The sequence below is a fragment of the Marmota monax genome, unplaced genomic scaffold (genome assembly GCF_021218885.2).
Source record: "Marmota monax isolate L192 unplaced genomic scaffold, Marmota_monax_Labrador192_F-V1.1 WCK01_AAM20220418_F8-fsc00041, whole genome shotgun sequence".
NCBI lineage: Eukaryota > Metazoa > Chordata > Mammalia > Rodentia > Sciuridae > Marmota > Marmota monax.
Window position 1 is genome coordinate 13,319,047 of NW_026695238.1, and position 20,834 is coordinate 13,339,880.

General features: G+C 35.8%; 1 protein-coding gene across 1 annotated transcript in view; it reads left to right on the forward strand.

Annotated features, from left to right (window-relative positions):
- The window catches only part of Cab39 (calcium binding protein 39), a 77,138-nt gene that overhangs the window by 15,369 nt on the left and 40,935 nt on the right, over positions 1 to 20,834 (forward strand). Inside the window, exon 2 of the mRNA XM_046439669.2 lies at positions 12,798 to 12,954. Within this exon, the coding sequence (XP_046295625.1) occupies positions 12,841 to 12,954 (114 nt within the window). The 5' untranslated portion in view covers positions 12,798 to 12,840. The remainder of the gene's footprint in view (positions 1 to 12,797; positions 12,955 to 20,834) is intronic.

Below are 20,834 nucleotides of genomic sequence, written 5' to 3' on the forward strand. Positions count from 1 at the left end.
TGCAAAGCACTACTCCATAAAGAGTGGAATGTTCTGTGAGCAATAAAAGAAGGCATGTGGTTATTCTGTAAACAGCACTTGGGCTTACAGTGAGTTTTTCACCTTTTGCCTTCCTTGTCACTTGATACTTTATTGCCTACCAGAGCTTGACAAAATTACAAAATAATTGTCATTTTCTTATCATAGTTCAGATGGTTGCAGAAAGCTCTACAGTCAATTGTAATACATTTTTCTGGCTCTTATCCAAAGTTTTCAGTCTCTGAGAGGCAGTACAGGAAGCATCTCCTCTGTTGATGTCTGTGACCTTCAGCACACAGTGTGTGTCTACACTCTGAACTTGCTACTCATCACTTTTTTCGTGCAGTCTGGTAAATGGGGTGTGTATTAGTGTTGCATAGATTTTAAGTGCTCTGTGTGTACCTGTATCCTCACTAGGCTTTGTGTCATTAAGTTCTCTTCTGTCCATGAGCTGAGTTTTGGTTGTATGATTGGGAATTTTTTTCCTTCAAAAGCTCAAACAAGAGCTTTTGTATTTGATTCTGGTACTCAGTTGACAACTGAGGTATGGTTACTTCCTCTGAAGTTAAGTGGGTTTTTGTTTTGTTTTGTTTTGTTTTTTTAGCCTCATTATTTCATTGAAAACTCTTTTCTCAACCTAGGATCAAGACTTCAGATGTCAGTTGGTGCATTGCTGTGGAGGGTGGGCAGCATATATGACTGGTTATGAGAACTCTCAAAGAAATTATCCCCGGTAGAATGTTCTACATAATTCTCTAAAGGGCCCATGTAATAGTGCATTCTGTGACTCTGGATACTAATGCTGGACAGTCTATGTACACTAAATACCACCATACAGCAGCCTTTGAGCAATTCAAAAAGAAAACAAACTTTCATATCTCCAACTATGGTGATTTAGCTCTGGCTGGTTTTGTGACATGTTTGTGCTTTTGTGGGCATTTGGCCAGAACAGAAATAGTAATGCTTGGACCTTGAAGGAGAGTGATTTTTTTCCAGGATTATATCTGATCCTATAGAAGTAAGTTTAAGGTTATAAATTTTAAAAAGAATTTTTTTTTTCTCAAAATACACTTCATTGGAATGACTAAAAGCAAAAAATAAAAATTGTTTTACCACTCTTTCTTGAATATAACTTTTTAGAATCATAGCATTTTTAATATACTTTAATTCTTTGACCCAAAAATAATTTTTGAAGGGCGTTATTTTTTTACCATATTTGAACTTTGTTTCAAAGTTTTCATTTGTTTACAATTCATGTTTTGAATTAAGCATCATTTTTAAGGAATTATCTTTTTTAAAGGGCAAGATTGGCTATTTGCCTTTCTTATTTGCAAAAATGGGAAAAACCATGATGTTTGCCCTTGATCATATGGACTATGTTTGCACAAGTCTGTGGCAAAACAGGTAATAAATTTAGCCAGAATTAAAATAGATTATAATTCTATCCTTGAAGATTGACTGTTTTAAAAATGTGGACATCAACCATTAAAATACAGTGCTAATTTGTCTAAAATAGTCGGAAGTTCACATTTTCTGAAACTAATTCTTAAAAAGTGGTAATGTAATTCTTAACTCTTTTGACTGTGAATGAATCATGAAGATAAAACAAAGATGGCAGATCTATATTGATAAAAGATCATAAAAACTAGTCAGTCATGGGTTAAAAATGATGGTGGAATGTGATGGACATTATTATCCAAAGTACATGTGTAAAGACACAAACTGGTATGAATGTACTTTGTATACAACCAGAGATATGAAAAATTGTGCTCTATATGTGTAAGAAGAATTGTAATGCATTCTGTTGTCATGTATAAATAAAAAATTAATTAAAAAAAAACTAGTCAGTCATATAGTACAGACATTTCTAAATGTTTTGTGATATGTGGCTATAACTTCAAGTCTTTAATTGTGAAAAAAATCTTTGTTTTATGACAATTTGAGAATTTTGACATTATGAATAAAATAGCTGTCATTAGTAAAAGAGCTACTAAGGTTTTTTTTTGGGGGGGGGGGGGTACTGGGGATTGAATTCAGGGGCATGTGACCACTGAGTCACATCCCCAGCCCTATTTTGTCTTTTATTTAGAGACAAGGTCTTACTCAGTTGCTTAGCACCTCGCTTTTTGCTAAGGCTAACTTTGAACTCGTGATCCTCCTGCCTCAGTCTCTTGAGCTACTGGGATTACAGGCATGTGCCACCGTGCCCCAGCTACCTTAGGTTGATTTTTAAACCTTTTACTAACTTCAGGTTTCATCCTATCAAAATTTCATCCTGTCAATTTTATAACCTATAATTCAATAGGTTATAAAATCAAATTAGTTGATTATGATCGGTATTTAAAGGGAGTGGAGAGAGTGGGAGACTAGGATGGAACAAAATAGGCTAGAATAAAGAATGTTAGTATAATTTTACCTAGTAAAGATAAGTGCTGACAATACTTGTTTTTTATTGAATGAATGTATATCTTGAGGTCAAAGAAATCTGTAAGTCACCATTGGTAGTGATAATATAGTTAGGTGGCCTTGTGGCTGTTGAAATAATTGTACACAAAAGAAACTGATGACAGGCTTTAATTGGAAGGTTCTAGCACTCTGTCTTCCTTGATCTCTTTGTACTTTTTTAAAAAAATAATGTTTATATGGTTTTATATATATATATTTTTTTAAATCTTTATTTTATGTGGTGCTGAGGATCGAACCCAGGGCCTCTCACGCGTGCTAGGCAAGCGCTCTACCGCTGAGCCACAATCCCAGCCCATCTATTTGTACTTTTTAAAAGGAGTAAAGGAAGAACTGTATGATTTGCTGACTAGATTTATGATTGACAGAAGTAAGGAAAGTTAATAATATACTAGTTAACAGAATTGAGAGCCAATAAAAATTTTTAAATGTTGTATACTGAATCAAAATCAGAAGAAATTTAACAGGAATAATTGTACAAGCATGTCCCAAAATGCAATAATAAACCATGAATGACAGTGTGGCTTCCCACAAAGCAAGTACCAGAGACCAAGATCAGTTAAATTGCTTACTGGAAAAGTTTTTAGCTTCGTAGTGTGACTGTTAAAAACTATTAATGGGCCAAACTTGGTGGCATACACCAATCCCTGCAGCTTGGGAGGCCAAGGCAGGAGGATCACACGTTCAAGGCCAGCCTTAACAAATTATCAAAACTCTAGTGAGATCCTGTCTCAAAACAAAAAATAAAAAGGACTGGGGATGTAGCTCAGAATAAATTGCCTCTGGGTTCAATTCCCAGTCCCCTCCCCCCAAAAATAAAGGAGGAGGAAGAAAAAAAATAGTGGAGGAAAAAAAAAAATATTGATGGAGTTTAGGATCATATTTATGAAATGGATGGATAAGTAATGTTGGCTGGTCAGATCCCAATACTCCACATGGAATCTTTGGAATGTCACAATCTTTGAAAAGAACAGTGACATACTGTCACTGCCTAGAGAGTAAGTGAGGGGTTCCCTGAGTGAGTCAGCTCCCTCAAGGTTCATCATCTTCATCTGTAACAAAACCTGAGCTGGATAAACTTTGTAAGAATTTGGTTGCCAACACTGCTAAATGTCATGCAGATTGAATGTGACTATATGGTTCTTGCTCCCAGACACTTCACAGGCTAGTGTGCACTTGGTAATACATTTAGAAATGTATCTGATTTGACTGTTTAAAATGATTTTCTTTCTTTCTTCATGACACCTCTTTCAGTTTATCCCAGTCCTGGATGCCTTTATGCTTTGGATGTGAGGATATAGGCCTACCTCAAAATAGTCCTACCTAATACCCACCAAATGGCTGCTCAGGTTTAATGGTATATTTTGGCACCTTCTAATTCTAGTATTTACCCTTGGCTTGGACTGGGATGAGGTCTAGGACTAAGAATTCTGTCACATAAATAGTTGGAATTCGTTTCTGAAAGGCATGTCTGTTTTTAAAATATTCTCAAATCATAGACCTATAATTTTGAAAAATACAAATTTAAGTAAGTTTATTTAACATCTTTCTTATTTAACATCTATTTAAATATAGTCATCACATATAAAGAAAATACTGTGCATCCCCAAAATAACTTGATTAGTTGTTGGTTAACCGGAGAAAACTCATGAATTATTGTGTCATAATGGATTTGATTAACTTTTTGCCTACAACTAAGCAGTATTTTAAATATTTTTTAATATTTTTTTGTAGTTGTAGTTGGACCCAATACCTTTATTTTTTATGTATTTTTAAGTGATGCTGAGGATCGAACCCAGGGCCCCGCACATGTGAGGTGAGCATTCTACCACTGAGCCATAACCCCAGCCCCCAGCTATGCGGTGTTTTAAAGAAAGCAACTACTCTTCAAACTGTAGTGAGGTTTGAAAAATGAGATTAAGCTAGAATGGCTTATTTCTGAAAAAATTGTCATTCTTACACAGTTGGCTGTGCACACTGGCTTCAGCTTTTGGTGTGAGTTAAAAAATCACCTGAGTAACTCTTATATAGTCTTCCTTGGCTTCATTTTACTCTGGTATCTGGTATATAGAACTTGCACAGAACATTGGTCTTTGTGTAGCCAGAGTGGCCCTTTGTTTAGTCTTTCCTTATGAATACTTTTGTTCCAAAAATTATTTAAGACAGCTTGAAATATTTTTTGTACTTAATTATCATAACTTTAGAAATCCATAATGACTGCATTTACACTGAAATTATCACAGTAAAACTTGACAATAGAAGCATGATTCTTTCAGAAAGTATTTGAGGTTTAATGTGAAGTTCCTATTTGTAAAGTTAACACATAGCTTTTTTGGGGGGTGGGGAGTGCCAGGAATTGAACTCGGGGGCACTCAACCACTGAGCCACATCCCCAGCCCAATTTTTGTATTTCATTAGAGACAGGGTCTCACTGAGTTGTTTAGCGCCTCATTATTGCCGAGGCAGGCTTTGAACTTGCGATCCTCCTGTCTCAGCCTCCTGAGCTGCTGAGATTATAAGCATGCACCACCGTGCCCAGCCAACACGTACCTTTTTATGAGCACTGTTGCTTTTTAAAATTTGTTAAATGGGTCTTTCTCTAAAAATCAGGTATTACTGCAAAGACTTGTCCCACTGATAAGTAGGCAGATCCTACTTTCTAAGTAAAAAACATATCAAGGATTAACAAAATTCAACCACTTGTGGGAATACTGCTAAAGATAGGTTAGTACTTTAGTTTATTTAGTACTTTAGTTTACAAAATTGGAGTTAACTGGTCCATGTGACTTTGTAATCAGAAAAGGTTCAGTTCACAATGGTTTGCTCTCACCTCTAAATTCTGAAAAGGTTAGAAATATTTTAACTCTGAAAATCTCTTTTAAAAATGTTCTGAAAAAATGTAGGCATACTGCTAATGAAATTTTATATTGGTTAAGATAGGATTTTCCTAAAGAATGAGTGTATGGAGAAACTGATATCCATTCAGATCTATGCAAATGCTCCAGAGGTTTGGTTGGGAACAAAAAGTAGTGTACAATATGGATTGCCTAGTTCTCTATGCAGTACAGAGGTGAGACAGATCCTCTTGAAAGATCTAAAGCAGAGATATGGGCCAAACTTTAAAAAAAAAAAAAAAATGTGATGTTTTTTGAAAGGCAGAGGGCTTTTCCAGGAAGGTTATCTGTTCCTCTGTTTTTTGGAAGGATGATGCTGAAGTATATTAAAGCAAAATCCAGATCATTCATATTTCATAATTTGATGTGTCTGATGACATTTTTCATGTATCGGTTATACTCCATTGTAATACCTAACAAAACTAACAACAATTGCTCATACCCAGTGAATAATTTTTCTGGTTGCCAACATATCTTTTCTTCAGTTGGTTTATTCAAATTAGGGTCCAGAGAAGATCCGGGAATCTCTCTTACCTATGTAACAGTCTCCACTGCCTTCTTTTCCCCCTCTCATGTTGTTTGACTTGTTGGAGAACCCATTATTTTTCCTGTCACATGTACCATGTTCTGTGGGTTTGACTGCTTTGTTGTGGTGGTGTTTAACTTGTTGGTTTATTCATCTGTTTCCCATAAGTTGGTAGGTAGATCTGGAAGCTTGATTGGATTTTGATTTATATTTTGGGGGATAAAAAGGGTCAGATCTTTTTATAGGTGATGCTTTTATTCCTTGTTATGTGGTATCATGAGACGCTGGGTCTGGTTGTCCTGCTTTTAGTCATAAGTCAGTGTGTTCTCTGTTATTAGTCCGTGCACTGTGAAATTGTCCATCTACTATTCAGCTGTAGTTAGTAGTTTTAATGCCATTGATTATTGTTGCTAGATCCATGATTTCATCAAGGATTGTATAACTATGATTTTTCTTTCAATATGCATTAGCTATGAATCTTTAAGAACTTTCCTTTGTCATTCTTCAGTTACCCTGAGAAACAGGGTACAGAAAAAAAGTCGTCTAAAGTGTTCTATTCCTTCCTTTTATTTACCAATTTTTAGAGTGTTGAATTGTTGCTTTCACAACCTTCAGGGTGACCAATAAATATTTTAGAGTTTTTAATGGATTTTTATGGTTTACTAATATTGCTGTTAAATATATAATACTTTTTATATGCATATTGCTTAATTTGCATGACAGTACATTATAATCTTTTTCTTTTAATGCTTAAATTATACCATCAAAGGCCTATGGGTACTTTTTCAGTTTGGCTCCTCTCTTTTTTGCCATGATCTCATTAATATTTGCTTTCTGGAGTAAGGTGTCTGTCCCAGGCTCATCTTGCGTATTTCCTACTCTTTTCATGGAGCTCTCATTCCTTTTAGTGGAAAATAATCTTGAATTAATTTTTTAAAATAATATTTGTATAATCAGAAAAAATGTTGGATGTATTTTGTAGATACTTACCCATAAGAAAAACATAAATATACAAGTCTCATTTTCATTACCCATTATTAACCTTTGATATTTTTTCTCTTAGCAAATACCTATGTACATAAAGATCACGGGTGGGACTGTAATATATATGCAACTTCATACATAAAGTGTTTTCATTTAAAAGAGATTGCAGACTTTTTATAGCAGTAGAAATATTCAGAAGAATTCATTTTAAATTACTTTGCAGCGCTCAGCTATAGTTTCTGAAGATTCAGTTTTTCCTTTTTCTGCTATTTTACAGAACTGTTTAACCTTCTTTGAACATAAATCTTAGAGAAGCAATTATTAGGATACATTTGTAGAAGTGGGATTGAACGTTTGAGAGAAGGACATTTTTAAGGCTATTGATACATAATGAATGTATTCATTGTAATGTGAAAGGTACTGGATAACCTGATAAACACTGTATAAAAGTTAGTTAAAACCTGGTTTTAAGTCCCTGTTCTTCTATTAAATAGCTTTTTAATATTTAAATACATTACCATCATTTTGGCCTTTTTTATTCATCTACAGAGCAGAAATAATAGAACTTCTCTTAGGAATGAAGGGACAAAAGAATCCTACCTTGTTCTTTTGAAGATTAAATAGTCATTTATTATAAATATCCCTTTAAGTGTATGCCACACAGTTTTCAGTGAAGAAATGACATTGATAAAGTCCTTGTTTTCATGTGATTTAATAGAGAAGAGAGAAATTTATGTCAGGTTGTGGTAGTAAGTACTGGATGAAAATGAAGTGTAGGATAAGAAGATGAAAATGGGGAAGAGATGACATTAGAGAAACAATGGTCAAGGAAGGCCTTACTGACTGGGTGTCATTTCAGCAGAAGTGTGAATGAAAATGAGGGGAGAGCTGTGGTGATTTAGGCTAAGTGCTCCCTATGAACAATATGGGGAATATACTTAGACCTGGTCCAGAAATGTCAAAGCACAAAATATAACCAAAACCTAGAATGAGGGAGATGAGAAAGGGAGGGATAGATCGTCAGGTTTGTTGTAGGTTTGGTCAGGAGTGAAGTAAGTCATTGGATGGGGTTCACAATTGGACAGAGAAGTTGGCAATGCTCACAAACTGTGAGAGATCTTACATTATTTAAATATTGCTGGTATTATTGCCATCACTATCATTTACTGCCTAGGCTATAAAATAATTTTCTGTATGGTTTCTTTTGTGTATCATTGACCCCTGAAAGTCTGGTTACAATCTGTTAATCACAAAACACATTCTAGTGCCATGTGTGTTCTTGAGCACTTGATTTTGGTTTTGACATGGTTGATTTAGACTTATGCATTTGGTAGCTTTTTAATTAACCAAAGATCCACCAGCTTCTTAAAGATGCCCTTGGTTTATTTTAATGGAGCTGAATCATCACATCTTATTTGCAGCTAAGAAGGGCAAACCTCCCATCCATCCAAAAGCTGACTCAGGACTTCTAAGTGCACACTTAAAAAGAAGGATAAGATCACTCATTGTAATGCTTTATATGGTGCTGTATAGTCTATATGATAAAAATCGTATCTACCCACTTTAATTCGGGAAATAATAGTAATCAGATTTTAGAAGATAGGGAAAAAACTATCCCGTACTCCTGTTTATTTAAATTTTACTGTATGTGGATGATGTGCTAAATACTTTAAACATGTGTAATTTAATTCTTAACACCACATTGTGAGGTAGATATTGTGTTTTGCATTTTCACATATGAGGTGAGAGGGCTTAGAAAAGTCTTAAATCAGTTAAGACCTTGAGAAGTCAAGATTTGAACCCAGGCTATCTTTAAAGCCATGTAATTAACTACTGTGCTTTCTATAATTGCACTACTGGATAGGTATTCTAGCACCTAACACAGTATCTGTACATATTCAGTAATTATATGAATTAAGTAACATTAACCTGAAAGCAAGATTAGGTTTTAGGGCTAATTTACAACTGCCTATTAGATTCCTTAATAGTTCCTGTATGCAAGTCTTATGGGAGGGAGGACTTTGTGTTTGTTTGCACTTTTTTGCTTTTGACCACCAAGTTTATGAGTCAAGCCTAACAAATATGTTCATGTAGAGTCTTATGAACTCAACTGTCTAGGAATGTGTTGTCATTCAACAGCTTTTCATTATTCTCTCTAAACATGTACACCCACATCCATACACAGCAGAATGTTGTCTTGAGAACAGGTACTCAGTGCTTTAACTTTATGGCATATAGTGAATGCACTGTTAGTATTTGAATAAATTAATGTATCATGGTGACTGGCTTATGGGCCATTTGACTACCCTCCAGTATTCATCAGTACACTGGTGAATAAGAATGTGGAAGCAGTCACATTGCCAAAGATGGGCAGTACCTAACAGTCCTAACTTTAATGGTGTGGACTTTCCCCAGTGGCTCTTCTGTATATTCTCCAGCACTTTCTTGAGGAGCTTTCTGCTAAACTTTCTGCTATTAGGAATATCAGTGGAATAGAATAGTGATTTGAAGTTTTCGTTCTTTGTAAACTAGAAGTCATCATATCTAGTGTCATCAAGTCTCCATGTTGGAGACGAGAGTAGATTTCCAGTGCAAAAAGCTACACATATAAAGGAAGAAATTAAAAGGACATTATGCTAATCCATTAATAATGGCTGTCTATAGGCTTTGCAGGTGATTTTCACTTTCTTCCTTATGTAATAATCCTTTAGTGTTTGAATCTTGCTGAACAAGCAGTGTAACCATTAAAAAAAAAAGCTGTAAGTTTAACATATGGGTTTTGGATTCTAATCTAAGGGCAGAGAAAAATTATTGAAGAAGGGCCTTATTCAGTGGGTTCTTATTATTTCCTAAAATCCCTTCAGTTTCTTACTTAAGGAAATAATGATGAGGAAGAAGGATAAATGAGAAAGGCAGTCAGAAACAAAGACTGGTGCCTATGTGTTTATCATGTTTCTAGGTCTCAAAGCACTCTGAACAATACTCCTGGCATGGTAGACCAGGCTTTTTGGAAGGCTTTGTCTCCACTGCATGGAGAAGGCAGTACTGATGAGAGTCCCTCTAAGCAATGTGCCTTTGCTATATAATTTGAGCATCTTCTGAAGGTGATGTGTTGTTGTGTGCAAGAATTGCTACTATTTCTTATGGGTATAGATAACAGTAAAAAGATTGAAGCAAGAATTAAAACATGAAGTCTATTTGGTTCCATATCTTCCTGTTCCTCTTTATTATCACTAAAACCAATTGGTAATTCATGAAATTGTTTAGTCACCTGTGTATTTTTTTTAATTTGTTCTAATTAGTTATAAACCCTTGTATTTTAATAAGTGGAATTGAATAAAATAGAAAATGTCTGCATTTAGATTAATATAGTAACCTGAACATGTTTGTGGCTTGTTAAGTAAGTTTCAAGTACTAAGGATGGATTGTTTATCCATTTTCTATAAGTTTAGGCTTTCTGTTTATCAGTGATAATATGTTTGTCAGTTAGCTGCTTTGGCCTTCTTTTATTATACTCATTGCAAATTTAGCAACACAAAATCAATACACAGTACTGGGCATGTTAATCTAACATGCTTAGGAACTTTTTTTCTCATTTTTTCCTCTCTTTTCCCCCACTGTATCAGCAGTGTAGTTGGACACAATACCTTTATTTTATTTATTTATTTTTATGTGGTGCTGAGGATCAAACCCAGCGCTGTGCACATGCTAGGTGAGCGCTCTACCGCTGAGCCACAACCCCAGCCCCCCCCCCTCCTGCCCCTTTTTAATTATTATTTTGAGAAAGGGTCTTGCTGTGTTGCCCAAGCTGACCTCAAACTTGAGCTCTACCTGCCTCAGCCTCCCAAGTAGTTGGGATTACAGGTGGGTGCCACTATGCCTGGCAAGATCTTTTATTTCTTAAAGCATTGCTTTTCTTACCTGCTGTTAGCAATGTTCTAGGCACATGAATTATCTGTCTACTTAGTAATCATCCCATGTGGGTATTCTTAAATTTGAAGTTTTTTCATATTTTAACTTTTAGTAGGACTTCTTAAAACTCCTTTACCCTGGAAAATCACCTCTTCCACCATTGAGACAGGGTTCTAAATACTTCCTGCAAAATATTCCAGTAAACAGTCCTACTCTCCACCAGCATTGACATATATAGACATCACTGCTGTGATTTGCACAATCACAAATAGGAAAGAAATATTTTCAGAGAATTTGAGTGTGAACTACTATATTTATGTAGAAGCAACCTGCATGCCCCCCTTCCCCGACATTTTTTTTAAAAATGATTTGGGAAAGAAAAATCCAGAATTTGTCTGCCATGTAGCCAGATAATCAGAGATAATTTAACAGCTATTGGGGAGTGATTCTCCTGTAGTCCATCCAGACTTCTTATAGAAAGATACTTAGAAATGGACTTAAGCTTATCATTGAATTTTAAGAAGACCCATGTTAGGCTATGTCTCTTTGGTTAATGAAGATGTGTTTTTAATTTGATCAAAAAAGGATTTATAAGCTGACAGAAGCTGAGATAGGTGATATTTTGGGACAGATTGGTTAGAACACATCATATCAAAACCTTTGAGAAATAGCATACTTGTTTATGATTTAACTATAGTCTTAACATTAACATTCATTTACATGGTTTTCCCCTAAGTCTTTGTTCTTTATAAACAGATACGTATGTTATCGTGTCTTAAACTTGAGAGGGGGAAATATTCAATATTCAGTAAAGTCATAGGGAGAGCTCAAAAGAAGTGTGATGCTGTGTGACAGAGATACTGAGTTTACATGTAGGCGGGGACAGAGTAGGGTTGGAGGATTTAAGACCTATGTTTTCTTACATTGGTTCAAGGGTAGGAAGTATGGAGACACCTGGAGCAGTTAAATATAAAGTTGGAATTCACAGTTTGAAACTATGAAGTGATTCCGTAGTTTAACTTCTTTTTAGTTTATTTAATAAAAAATGAAATCGTAACTTCTAATATGTTCTCAAGTCAATTCCATTTTTTGTTTTGTTAACCTTTTTTCACGATGACTTCTTGGAGTAGTTGTATGTCCTCCTTTGGATAATGTAATATCCAAAATATTAAGAACTTTCATAAGTTCAATATTTCTAGGGTTTTATCAAGCGAGTTCTTTCACATCCATTCCTAAAGGGTATGTTGAAAGTGTCACATGAGAGCTTTGAAGATCTTTTGGGAGATTTGTCCAAGGTTCTTTCAGCTCTGAGACACTGCGATTGACTGAATAGAAGGGTAGCCATGTTGAGGAAGTATGCACATGTCCAGTGCAGCCCACTGGGGTGCTTGGGAGGAGCAACAAGGACTGGACAGGAGCATTGGGAGAGACCTAGATAAAAGACCTGTTTTGCTGGTGCTGTGTAACTAAAGCTTCCTCTGGCTTTTTGCCTCACTCATGACTTTAGAATAGAGAGCTATTAATTGGAGGTATAATGTAGTGATTAAGGATACTGGTTAAGACAGACCTGAGTGCTTTTTTTAACCACTTAGTACCTTGAGCCAGATTCTCAACCTTGCTAAACTTGACCTGTAAATGATAATACTATAGCATTCTGTTAGATGATGAATTAAATGCTTAGCATTGGGTTTGACAGTAGATGTTGCCCTGTGAGTGATACCAGTAACTGTACCTACCTATATCAGTAGCATCGGCAGGTTCTTTCTTGGCTGGGTGGTTAGGAGAACCGAGGATTTGAAAAGAAAGAAAATTTTGAAAAGTACAATGTTCTATAATTCCAAGGCATCTCTGTTATCATTTTTTCCATATATTAGTGGGTCTCCCAATTTCTATTGATTATGAAAGTCATGACTTTCTTAAGCACTGATTTCCTCCCTATTTGGTAAGAATGTCTTCTATTGACCCCATGTTTTCTCACCTGAGCTTTGTGCTTGTTGCAGGTCAAACAGGCAGAGTGCGTCGGAGGCCTCTGTTGTTGCCGTCATGCCGTTCCCATTTGGGAAGTCTCACAAATCTCCAGCAGACATCGTGAAGAACCTGAAGGAGAGCATGGCTGTTCTGGAAAAGCAGGACATTTCTGACAAAAAAGCAGAGAAGGTATGGATATGGGTGATTTGGAGGTTTTTGTTTTTGTTTTTTTAATATATTTAGTTGTCAGTGCATCTTTATTTTATTTATTTATATATGGTTCTGAGAATCGAACCCTGTGCCTCACACATGCTTGGTAAGCTCTCTACCCCTGATTCACCACTCCAGCCCCTGATTGGGGGGTTTTAAGATCTAGTCCTAATATGGCATTTGCTTGCTGCTGCTGCTGCTGAAACAAGTTTTCTGCTATGTATCTATCTCACAGACATTCTCACCTTTTTGTTTCTTCTGTTGAAATTTCCAAGTTTATTTACAAAGTGTTTATTTCATTCTTGAAATGTTTTCTCTTATTCTTGAAAGCAGTGTTTCCACCAAAATCTTCCTGGGAGGATACTGCTTCTGGTTTTCTTTCCATGTTCTCAATGTCCATACTCTCCCTCTCTTCCATTCAACATAGCCCAAACCTGACTCCATCCCAGTCATGTCTTGCCACCTGATTCCTGAAACAGCATTTCCACTAAATATTGTATATTCTGTTTCATAAAGGTTTATGAAAAGAATCTGAGTCGTATTTCTGCTTGAAGAAGAGCCTCATAATCTTTCTTTTGGATCTTAGTAGTTACCTTCTTACTGTCCTTCCTAAAATATGCTCTATGCTTTAAATGTTCAGTACAGATACACAAGACCCTTTATGATATGCTCTCTTCTGTAGGTGAATTTTAATTTCTTTCTCCCTTATTCAGTAGGCTCCAGCAACCTACACCAAGTCAGATAATTAAATGCACTGTTTTTAATGCCTTTGTCTTTCTGTGCTGCCTGAAATCATGTTCCCTCTTGCTGGATTTCCACCAAAGCCCCCACTTATCATTCAAAACTACCCTTACGATTTTTGTTGTTGTTGTTGTTGTTGTTGTTGTACTGGGGATTGAACTCAGGGGCACTTGACCACTGAGCCACATCCCCAGCCCTATTTTGTATAGAGTTAGGATTTTACTAAGTTATTTAGCGCCTCACTTTTGCTGAGGCTGGCTTTGAACTGGTGATCCTCCTGCCTTCGCCTACTGAGTTGCTGGAATTACAGGCATGCACCACCATGCCCCACCTTTTTTTTTTTTCTTTTCTCCCCTAGATTGCTTACCAGAATACTTCCTCTCTCCTATCTCAACCCTGCCCACTAAAACAAATCCCCACCATGTAGGCACCTCTTTAGGAAATGTCAGAAGTGCCACCATTTTCAGCCTAATTATGTTTGTGTTATATTTTTGTCTTCCTTACTTGAATGCAAACTCCTTGATCGATATGTCATTTCTGGACCACTTGTGTCCTCCACAGTACCTGATTCCCCTGAACTGGGTGCATGCTGTTATTTCTAATGCCCTTTGGACTGGGAAACCAGACTAATTGAAATAGTTAAAATATATATAGAGAGAAAGAGATTCTAAGAGAACTTCCGGGTAAGGTAAATGATATGAAACATAGAATTCAAGAACTCTTCCCATCTTACTGAAGATAATCAGTTAGGATATAAAAATATGAAAAGTCTAGTTCCAGAAACTAGAAACATTGTGTCCTGAGGAAAGTAGAGGAGACATTTGGCAGAATCACAGCAGTATCTCTACCTCAGGGTAAGAGTACATAACCTGGCTTTCCTTTCACTGCTGGACATCTACTGCAACACCCAGCAGTCCTAGTAGTCTACAGGTTTGCATGGGTAGAGGAAGCCACACCAGCAAGAAGCAGGGGTGATACCCATATGTGGTACCTGGGATCACAGCAGAGCTAAAGAGGCAGTGTGAGGGAGAGGAAACCCCCACAGAAGCAGACATGCTGCCTGTCTGCTGAAACTGCTAATTGTTGACAGGATATTGTGTGCATTCCATGAATTTAAAATGATTCATCATCTTTTGCAGTGCCTAAATGTGCTGTCCACTCTCTTAAATATATTCTGTTCACCAAACTAATAATTGCATGTGCTTGTTTTTATTTTTATGATGCTGGGGATTGAACCCAGGTCTCATTCATCCTGAGCAAGTACTGTACCACTAAACTACCCAGCTCTCATCAGACTATATTGAATACCTGTCTTGTGCTGGGTGTCATTTAAAGCACTGGGGATAATAGTCCTCAATACTGCTCTTTTAGAACTCTCCACTTGAAGAAAACCATAGAACCTAATTTAGAGGCATGGAAGAATACTTGATCTGTTAACAGATAGAAATATGGAAAATAGTTAAGATGCCATTTCTTTCCAAATTAATTTTTTAAGCTGAAAACAATTCCATTCAGATCACAGCAAGATATTTTGGAATTCGACCAATAGAAATTCACTCTATTTTGAATCAAAACATACTTCAAGATTTATTCTATTCACAGTCCCCACAATTGTGGTATACAAAATTCTATCTAGTTTTTCAAGCCAAAAAGGCATCCATGACTGCTTTCTCACTCCTGAAATTCATCTATGTTATGTGAAGAAGAAAATAAATAAAAATCCAGAATTTAATCACCTCTTCTCATTTTCGTTGTTACTACCCTTGCCTGAACTATCATTATCTCTTATTATATATCATTATCATATCTGTGTGGTCCTCTTAACTGGTCTCCCTTGCCTCTCTACAGCCACCATGGTTCTTTCAAAACAGAGTCAAATAATAATTTCCTTGGAATAAGAGTCAAAGTCCTTACTTACATGGGTCTAATGTACATTCTGCAGCCAAATCATGCCTAGGCCTATTTTTGTAAGGCTCATGAGCTAAGAAATGGGTTTTACATTTTTTAAAGGGTTGGTTTAAAAAGCAAAGAATTATGTGATAGAGACCTTATGTGGCCTACAAAGACTAAAATACTTACTCTCTGCCCATTTACGGAAAAACAAATGCTAACTCCTGGCCTAGATAATCAGGCCCATGACCTTAATGGTATCTTCTAAGTACTCTTCCACACATTGGCCATCTTTCCTTGTGTGCTTCAGTCACACCCTGGTCTGTAGGCCTTTGCATTTGGCTGTTCCCTTTGTGTCAAATGTTCTTTACCAGCTGTCTCCTTTACTTACTCCCTTTTTTCAAGTCTTTGCTCAAATGCCATTTTTTAACCAGCCCCCTATTGAAAATGCAGCCCTACCCTATTGCACTCTAATTCCCTTAGACCTTTTTCTCTTTTTCTGTGTAATATACTCAGTGATGTTTGCTTGCCCCTGTTAAAAATAAGCCTTCTAAAAGACATAGCTCAATAAATATTTGTATTGGTTGAAAGTGGAATAAAAAGCAGAGTAAACATGAACCACTGTCATATTATTCTCTTCTGAACTCTTTATGACTGCTAAAGACAAAAATTAAAGAACTTAATATTGTAAATGGCAAAAATTGGAGGAGGATAGGAAAATCATGTGAATGACTGAATCAGGCTCCAAAGAATAGTTAATTATCTGGTGGTGGTGTATAATCTTAACTTATAAAATGTAATATGGATAAAAGTATGGCTCCTTGCTTAATCTTAGGAAAAAAAAAAAAAAAACAACAAAGACTAAATGCCAGCAAAGAAAAATAGAATAGAAGTACACAATCATTGGAAATGCATGATAAATCTAAAAGAAGACCAAAAAAAGGGAAAAGATTAAATAACAGATGGGACATATAAGATGGTAGAGTCCAGTGTGTGCATAAATAATAACATTAAATATAAATGATCTAAACACTTGTTTAAAGACAGAGAACATCTGGATGAAAAACATCCCAACTATATGCTGCCTATAAGAAATACACAGGTAACACTACAAATAGATTAAAAAGATGGGAAAATGTACACTTAACTCTTGTCAAAAGAAAACTGACATGCCTCTGTTAAAAGCAGACAAAGAGATTTCAGAGCAAAGAAAATTTCTAAGGAAAAATAAGCCATTTCATGATAAAGTATAGGGATCATTTAATCCATGGATATAACAATCCTGAATGCTTACATTCCTAAAAATCAGAGCTTCAAAATAACCAAAAATAATAAAACTGAAAGAACTAACCAAATCCACAGTTATAATTAGAAATCTGGTACTTCACTTTCATTAATATAATAAATAAACAAAATCAGCAGGGATTTTCTTATAGACCAAAATGATGCTATCAACCAACTTGATCTGAATAAATTATAGAACACTCCACTCAACAACAGCAGAACCAACCTACACATTCATTTGAAGTGCAGGTGGAACATTTACCAACATGGACCATATTTTGGGCCATAAAAATAAGTCTTAGTACATTTTGAAGGATGAAATTATATACAATATGCTCCATGCTGTTCTGGAATTAAATATCAGTAATATATCCTTGGAAATCCAAAATATTTAGAAATTAACTCATGGATCAAAGAGGTATTAGAAAGTGGTTTGAAGTTGGGCGTGGTGACTGAGGCAGAAGGATGTGAGTTCAAAGCCAGCCTTAGCAATTTAGAGAGGCTCTGAGGAATTTAGTGAGACCCTGTCTCAGTGTAAAACATAAAAGGACCGGGGATGTGAATCAGTGGTTAAACATCCCTGGGCTCAATCCCCAGTACCCCCCCCCCCAAAAAAAAAAGTGGTTTGAATGGAATAAAAGTGAAAACAACAGAATTAGTGGAATGCTGCTAAACCATTACTTACAAAACTTATAACACTAAATGTTAGAAAGGAAGGACAGTCTGAGCCTCCACTTTAAGAAGGTAGAAAAAGAAGAGTGAATTAAATATAAAATAAGCAAAAGGAAATAACTTTCAAAACTGAAATCAGCTATTTTTGGAGCAGAAAAAATGTAAGGATTCAAAAATCAATAAACTCTAGCTAAGATTGCTCAGGAAAGAAAAAACAGAAGTTACTAATATATAGAAGGAGAAAGTTAACATCACTCCAGATTCTACAGATCTTGAAAGGGTAATAGTATTATAAACAATCTCATGCCATAAATTTGATAGCTTTAGAGGAAATGGACAAATTCCCTGAAAGCCACAAATTGCCCAGGCTCACTCAGGAAGAAGCAGATAACCTGAACCTATGTCAAAATAGTTGAAAATTTAACTGATAATGGTACAATCAAGAAAACTCTGGGCCTAGAGGATTTCACTGGAAATTGCCAAATGTTTAAGGACAAAATAATAGAATTGCTAACTTTTCCAAAAATTTAAGTAGAAAGAATTGCTCTTAACCCTTATCAGGTCAGCATTATTATCCAGATACCAAAACCAGACAAAGATGTTATAAGAAAATTACAAATTAATATCACTCATGATGGTGGGTACAAAAAATACTAAATTTTAGCAAATCAAATCTAAATACCAAGTAAGGTTTATTTCTAGAATGCAAGGCTAGTTCAACATTCAAATTCAATATAATTCACTATTGTCAAACAGTACATCAGTAGATGAAAAGGGGAAAAAAGCATTCATTTCTGATTTAAAACAACAAAACAGGCAAGAAGAAATGAAAGTAAATTCCCCAGCCTGAAAAAGGGCATCTACAAAAACCCTACAGCTAACATAATAATAACGTGTTTAAAAAGGCTAGTTCATTCTCTCAAGATTGAGAGAGGGATATCCACTTTCACCATTTCTCTTTATCTTTGTATTTAGAGGTCTTTGCCTATGCAGACAAGTTATTGAAGGCTTGCAGATCAGAAAGAAATAAAACCTTTTATTCTTAGATGACATAATTATTTTAAAAAAAAAAGCTGAAGGAAGGAATCTACAACTAATAGAATTAGTAAATGAGTTTAGTCAGGGTCATTGGTTACAATGTCATTACACAAATATCTGTTGTATTTCTGATTAGTAGCAGTGAACAATCTGAGATTGAAATTTTGAAATATTTAGAATAGCATCAAAAAATATGGCATACTTTGGGATAAATCTGACAAAGGAAGTGAAAGACTGAAAACTACAAAACATTGTTAAGAAAAATTAAAGAACTAAATGAGTTTGGAAAATACCCATTATTTATGGGCACTGTTAAAAGAATGAAAAGACATGCCAGCCACAGACCATGAAAAAATCCTTGCAATGTATATATCTGATGAAAGATTGCATTCAGAATATATAGAGAATTCTCAAAACGAACAATAAGAAAACAGTAAAAAGTGGCAAAAGATTTTAAGTTTTTTTTTTATTATTAGTTGTTCAAAACGTTACATAGTTCTTGACATATCATATTTCATACATTTGATTCAAGTGGATTATGAACTCCCATTTTTACCTCATATACAAATTGCAGAATCACATCAGTTACACATCCATTGATTTACATACTGCCATACTAGCGTCTGTTGTATTCTGCTGCCCTTCCTATCCTCTACTATCCCCTCTTCCCTCCCCTCCCATCTTCTCTTTCTACCCCATCTACTGTAATTCATTTCTCTCTCTTGTTTTTTTTTCCCTTTCCCCTCACTTCCTCTTATATGTAATTTTGTATAACAATGAGGGTTCTCCTTCCATTTCCATGCAATTTCCCTACTCTCTCCCTTTCCCTCCCACCTCTCGTCCCTGTTTAATGGTAATCTTCTTCTCATGCTCTTCCTCCCTTCTCTGTTCTTAGTTGCCCTCCTTATATCAAAGAAGACATTTGCCATTTGTTTTTTAGGGATTGGCTAGCTTCACTTAGCATAATCTGCTCTAATGCCATCCATTTTCCTGCAAATGCCATGATTTTGTCATTTTTTAGTGCTGAGTAATACTCCATTGTGTATAAATGCCACATTTTTTATTTATCCATTCATCTATTGAAGGGCATCTAGGTTGGTTCCACAGTCTAGCTATTGTGAATTGTGCTGCTATGAACATCGATGTAGCTGTATCCCTATAGTACACTCTTCTAAGGTCTTTGGGGAATAGTCCGAGAAGGGGAATAGCTGGGTCAAATGGTGGTTCCATTTCCACTTTCCGAGGAATCTCCATACTGCTTTCCAAATTGGCCACACCAATTTGCATTCCCACTAGCAATGTACAAGTGTACCCTTTTCCCCACATCCTCGCCAGCACTTGTTGTTGTTTGACTTCATAATGGCTGCCATTCTTTCTGGAGTGAGATGGTATCTTAGGGTGGTTTTAATTTGCATTTCTCTGACTGCTAGAGATGGTGAGCATTTTTTTGTGTACTTATTGATTGATTGTATGTCCTCCTCTGAGAAGTGTCTGTTCAGGTCCTTGGCCCATTTGTTGATTGGGTTATTTGTTTTCTTATTGTTTAACTTTTTGAGTTCTTTGTATACTCTGGATATTAGGGCTCTATCTGAAGTGTGAGGAGTAAAAATTTGTTCCCAGGATGTAGGCTCCCTATTTACCTCTCTTATTGTTTTTCTTGCTGAGAAAAAACTTTTTAGTTTGAGTAAGTCCCATTTGTTGATTCTTGTTTTTAACTCTTGTGCTATGGGTGTCCTATTAAGGAATTTGGAGCCCGACCCCACAATATGTAGATTAGAGCCAACTTTTTCTTCTATCAGACTGCAGAGTCTCTGTTGTGATATCAAGCTCCTTGATCCATTTTGAGTTAACTTTTGTGCATGGTGAGAGAAAGGGATTCAGATTCATTTTGTTGCATATGGATTTCCAGTTTTCCCAGCACCATTTGTTGAAGATGCTATCCTTCCTCCATTGCATGCTTTTAGCACCTTTGTCAAATATAAGATAGTTGTAATTTTGTGCATTAGTCTCTGTGTCCTCTATTCTGTACCATTGGTCCACCCACCTGTTTTGGTACCAGTACCATGCTGTTTTTGTTACTATAAGAGTTGAATGTGCACTTCACCAAATAAAGTATACAGATGGCAGACAAACACTTGAAAAGATGTTAATCATTAAGAGAATGTAGAGTAAAACCATGATGAAATACAATTGCCTAGCTTAGAATGGTTAAAATTGAAAATACTGTACGAAAT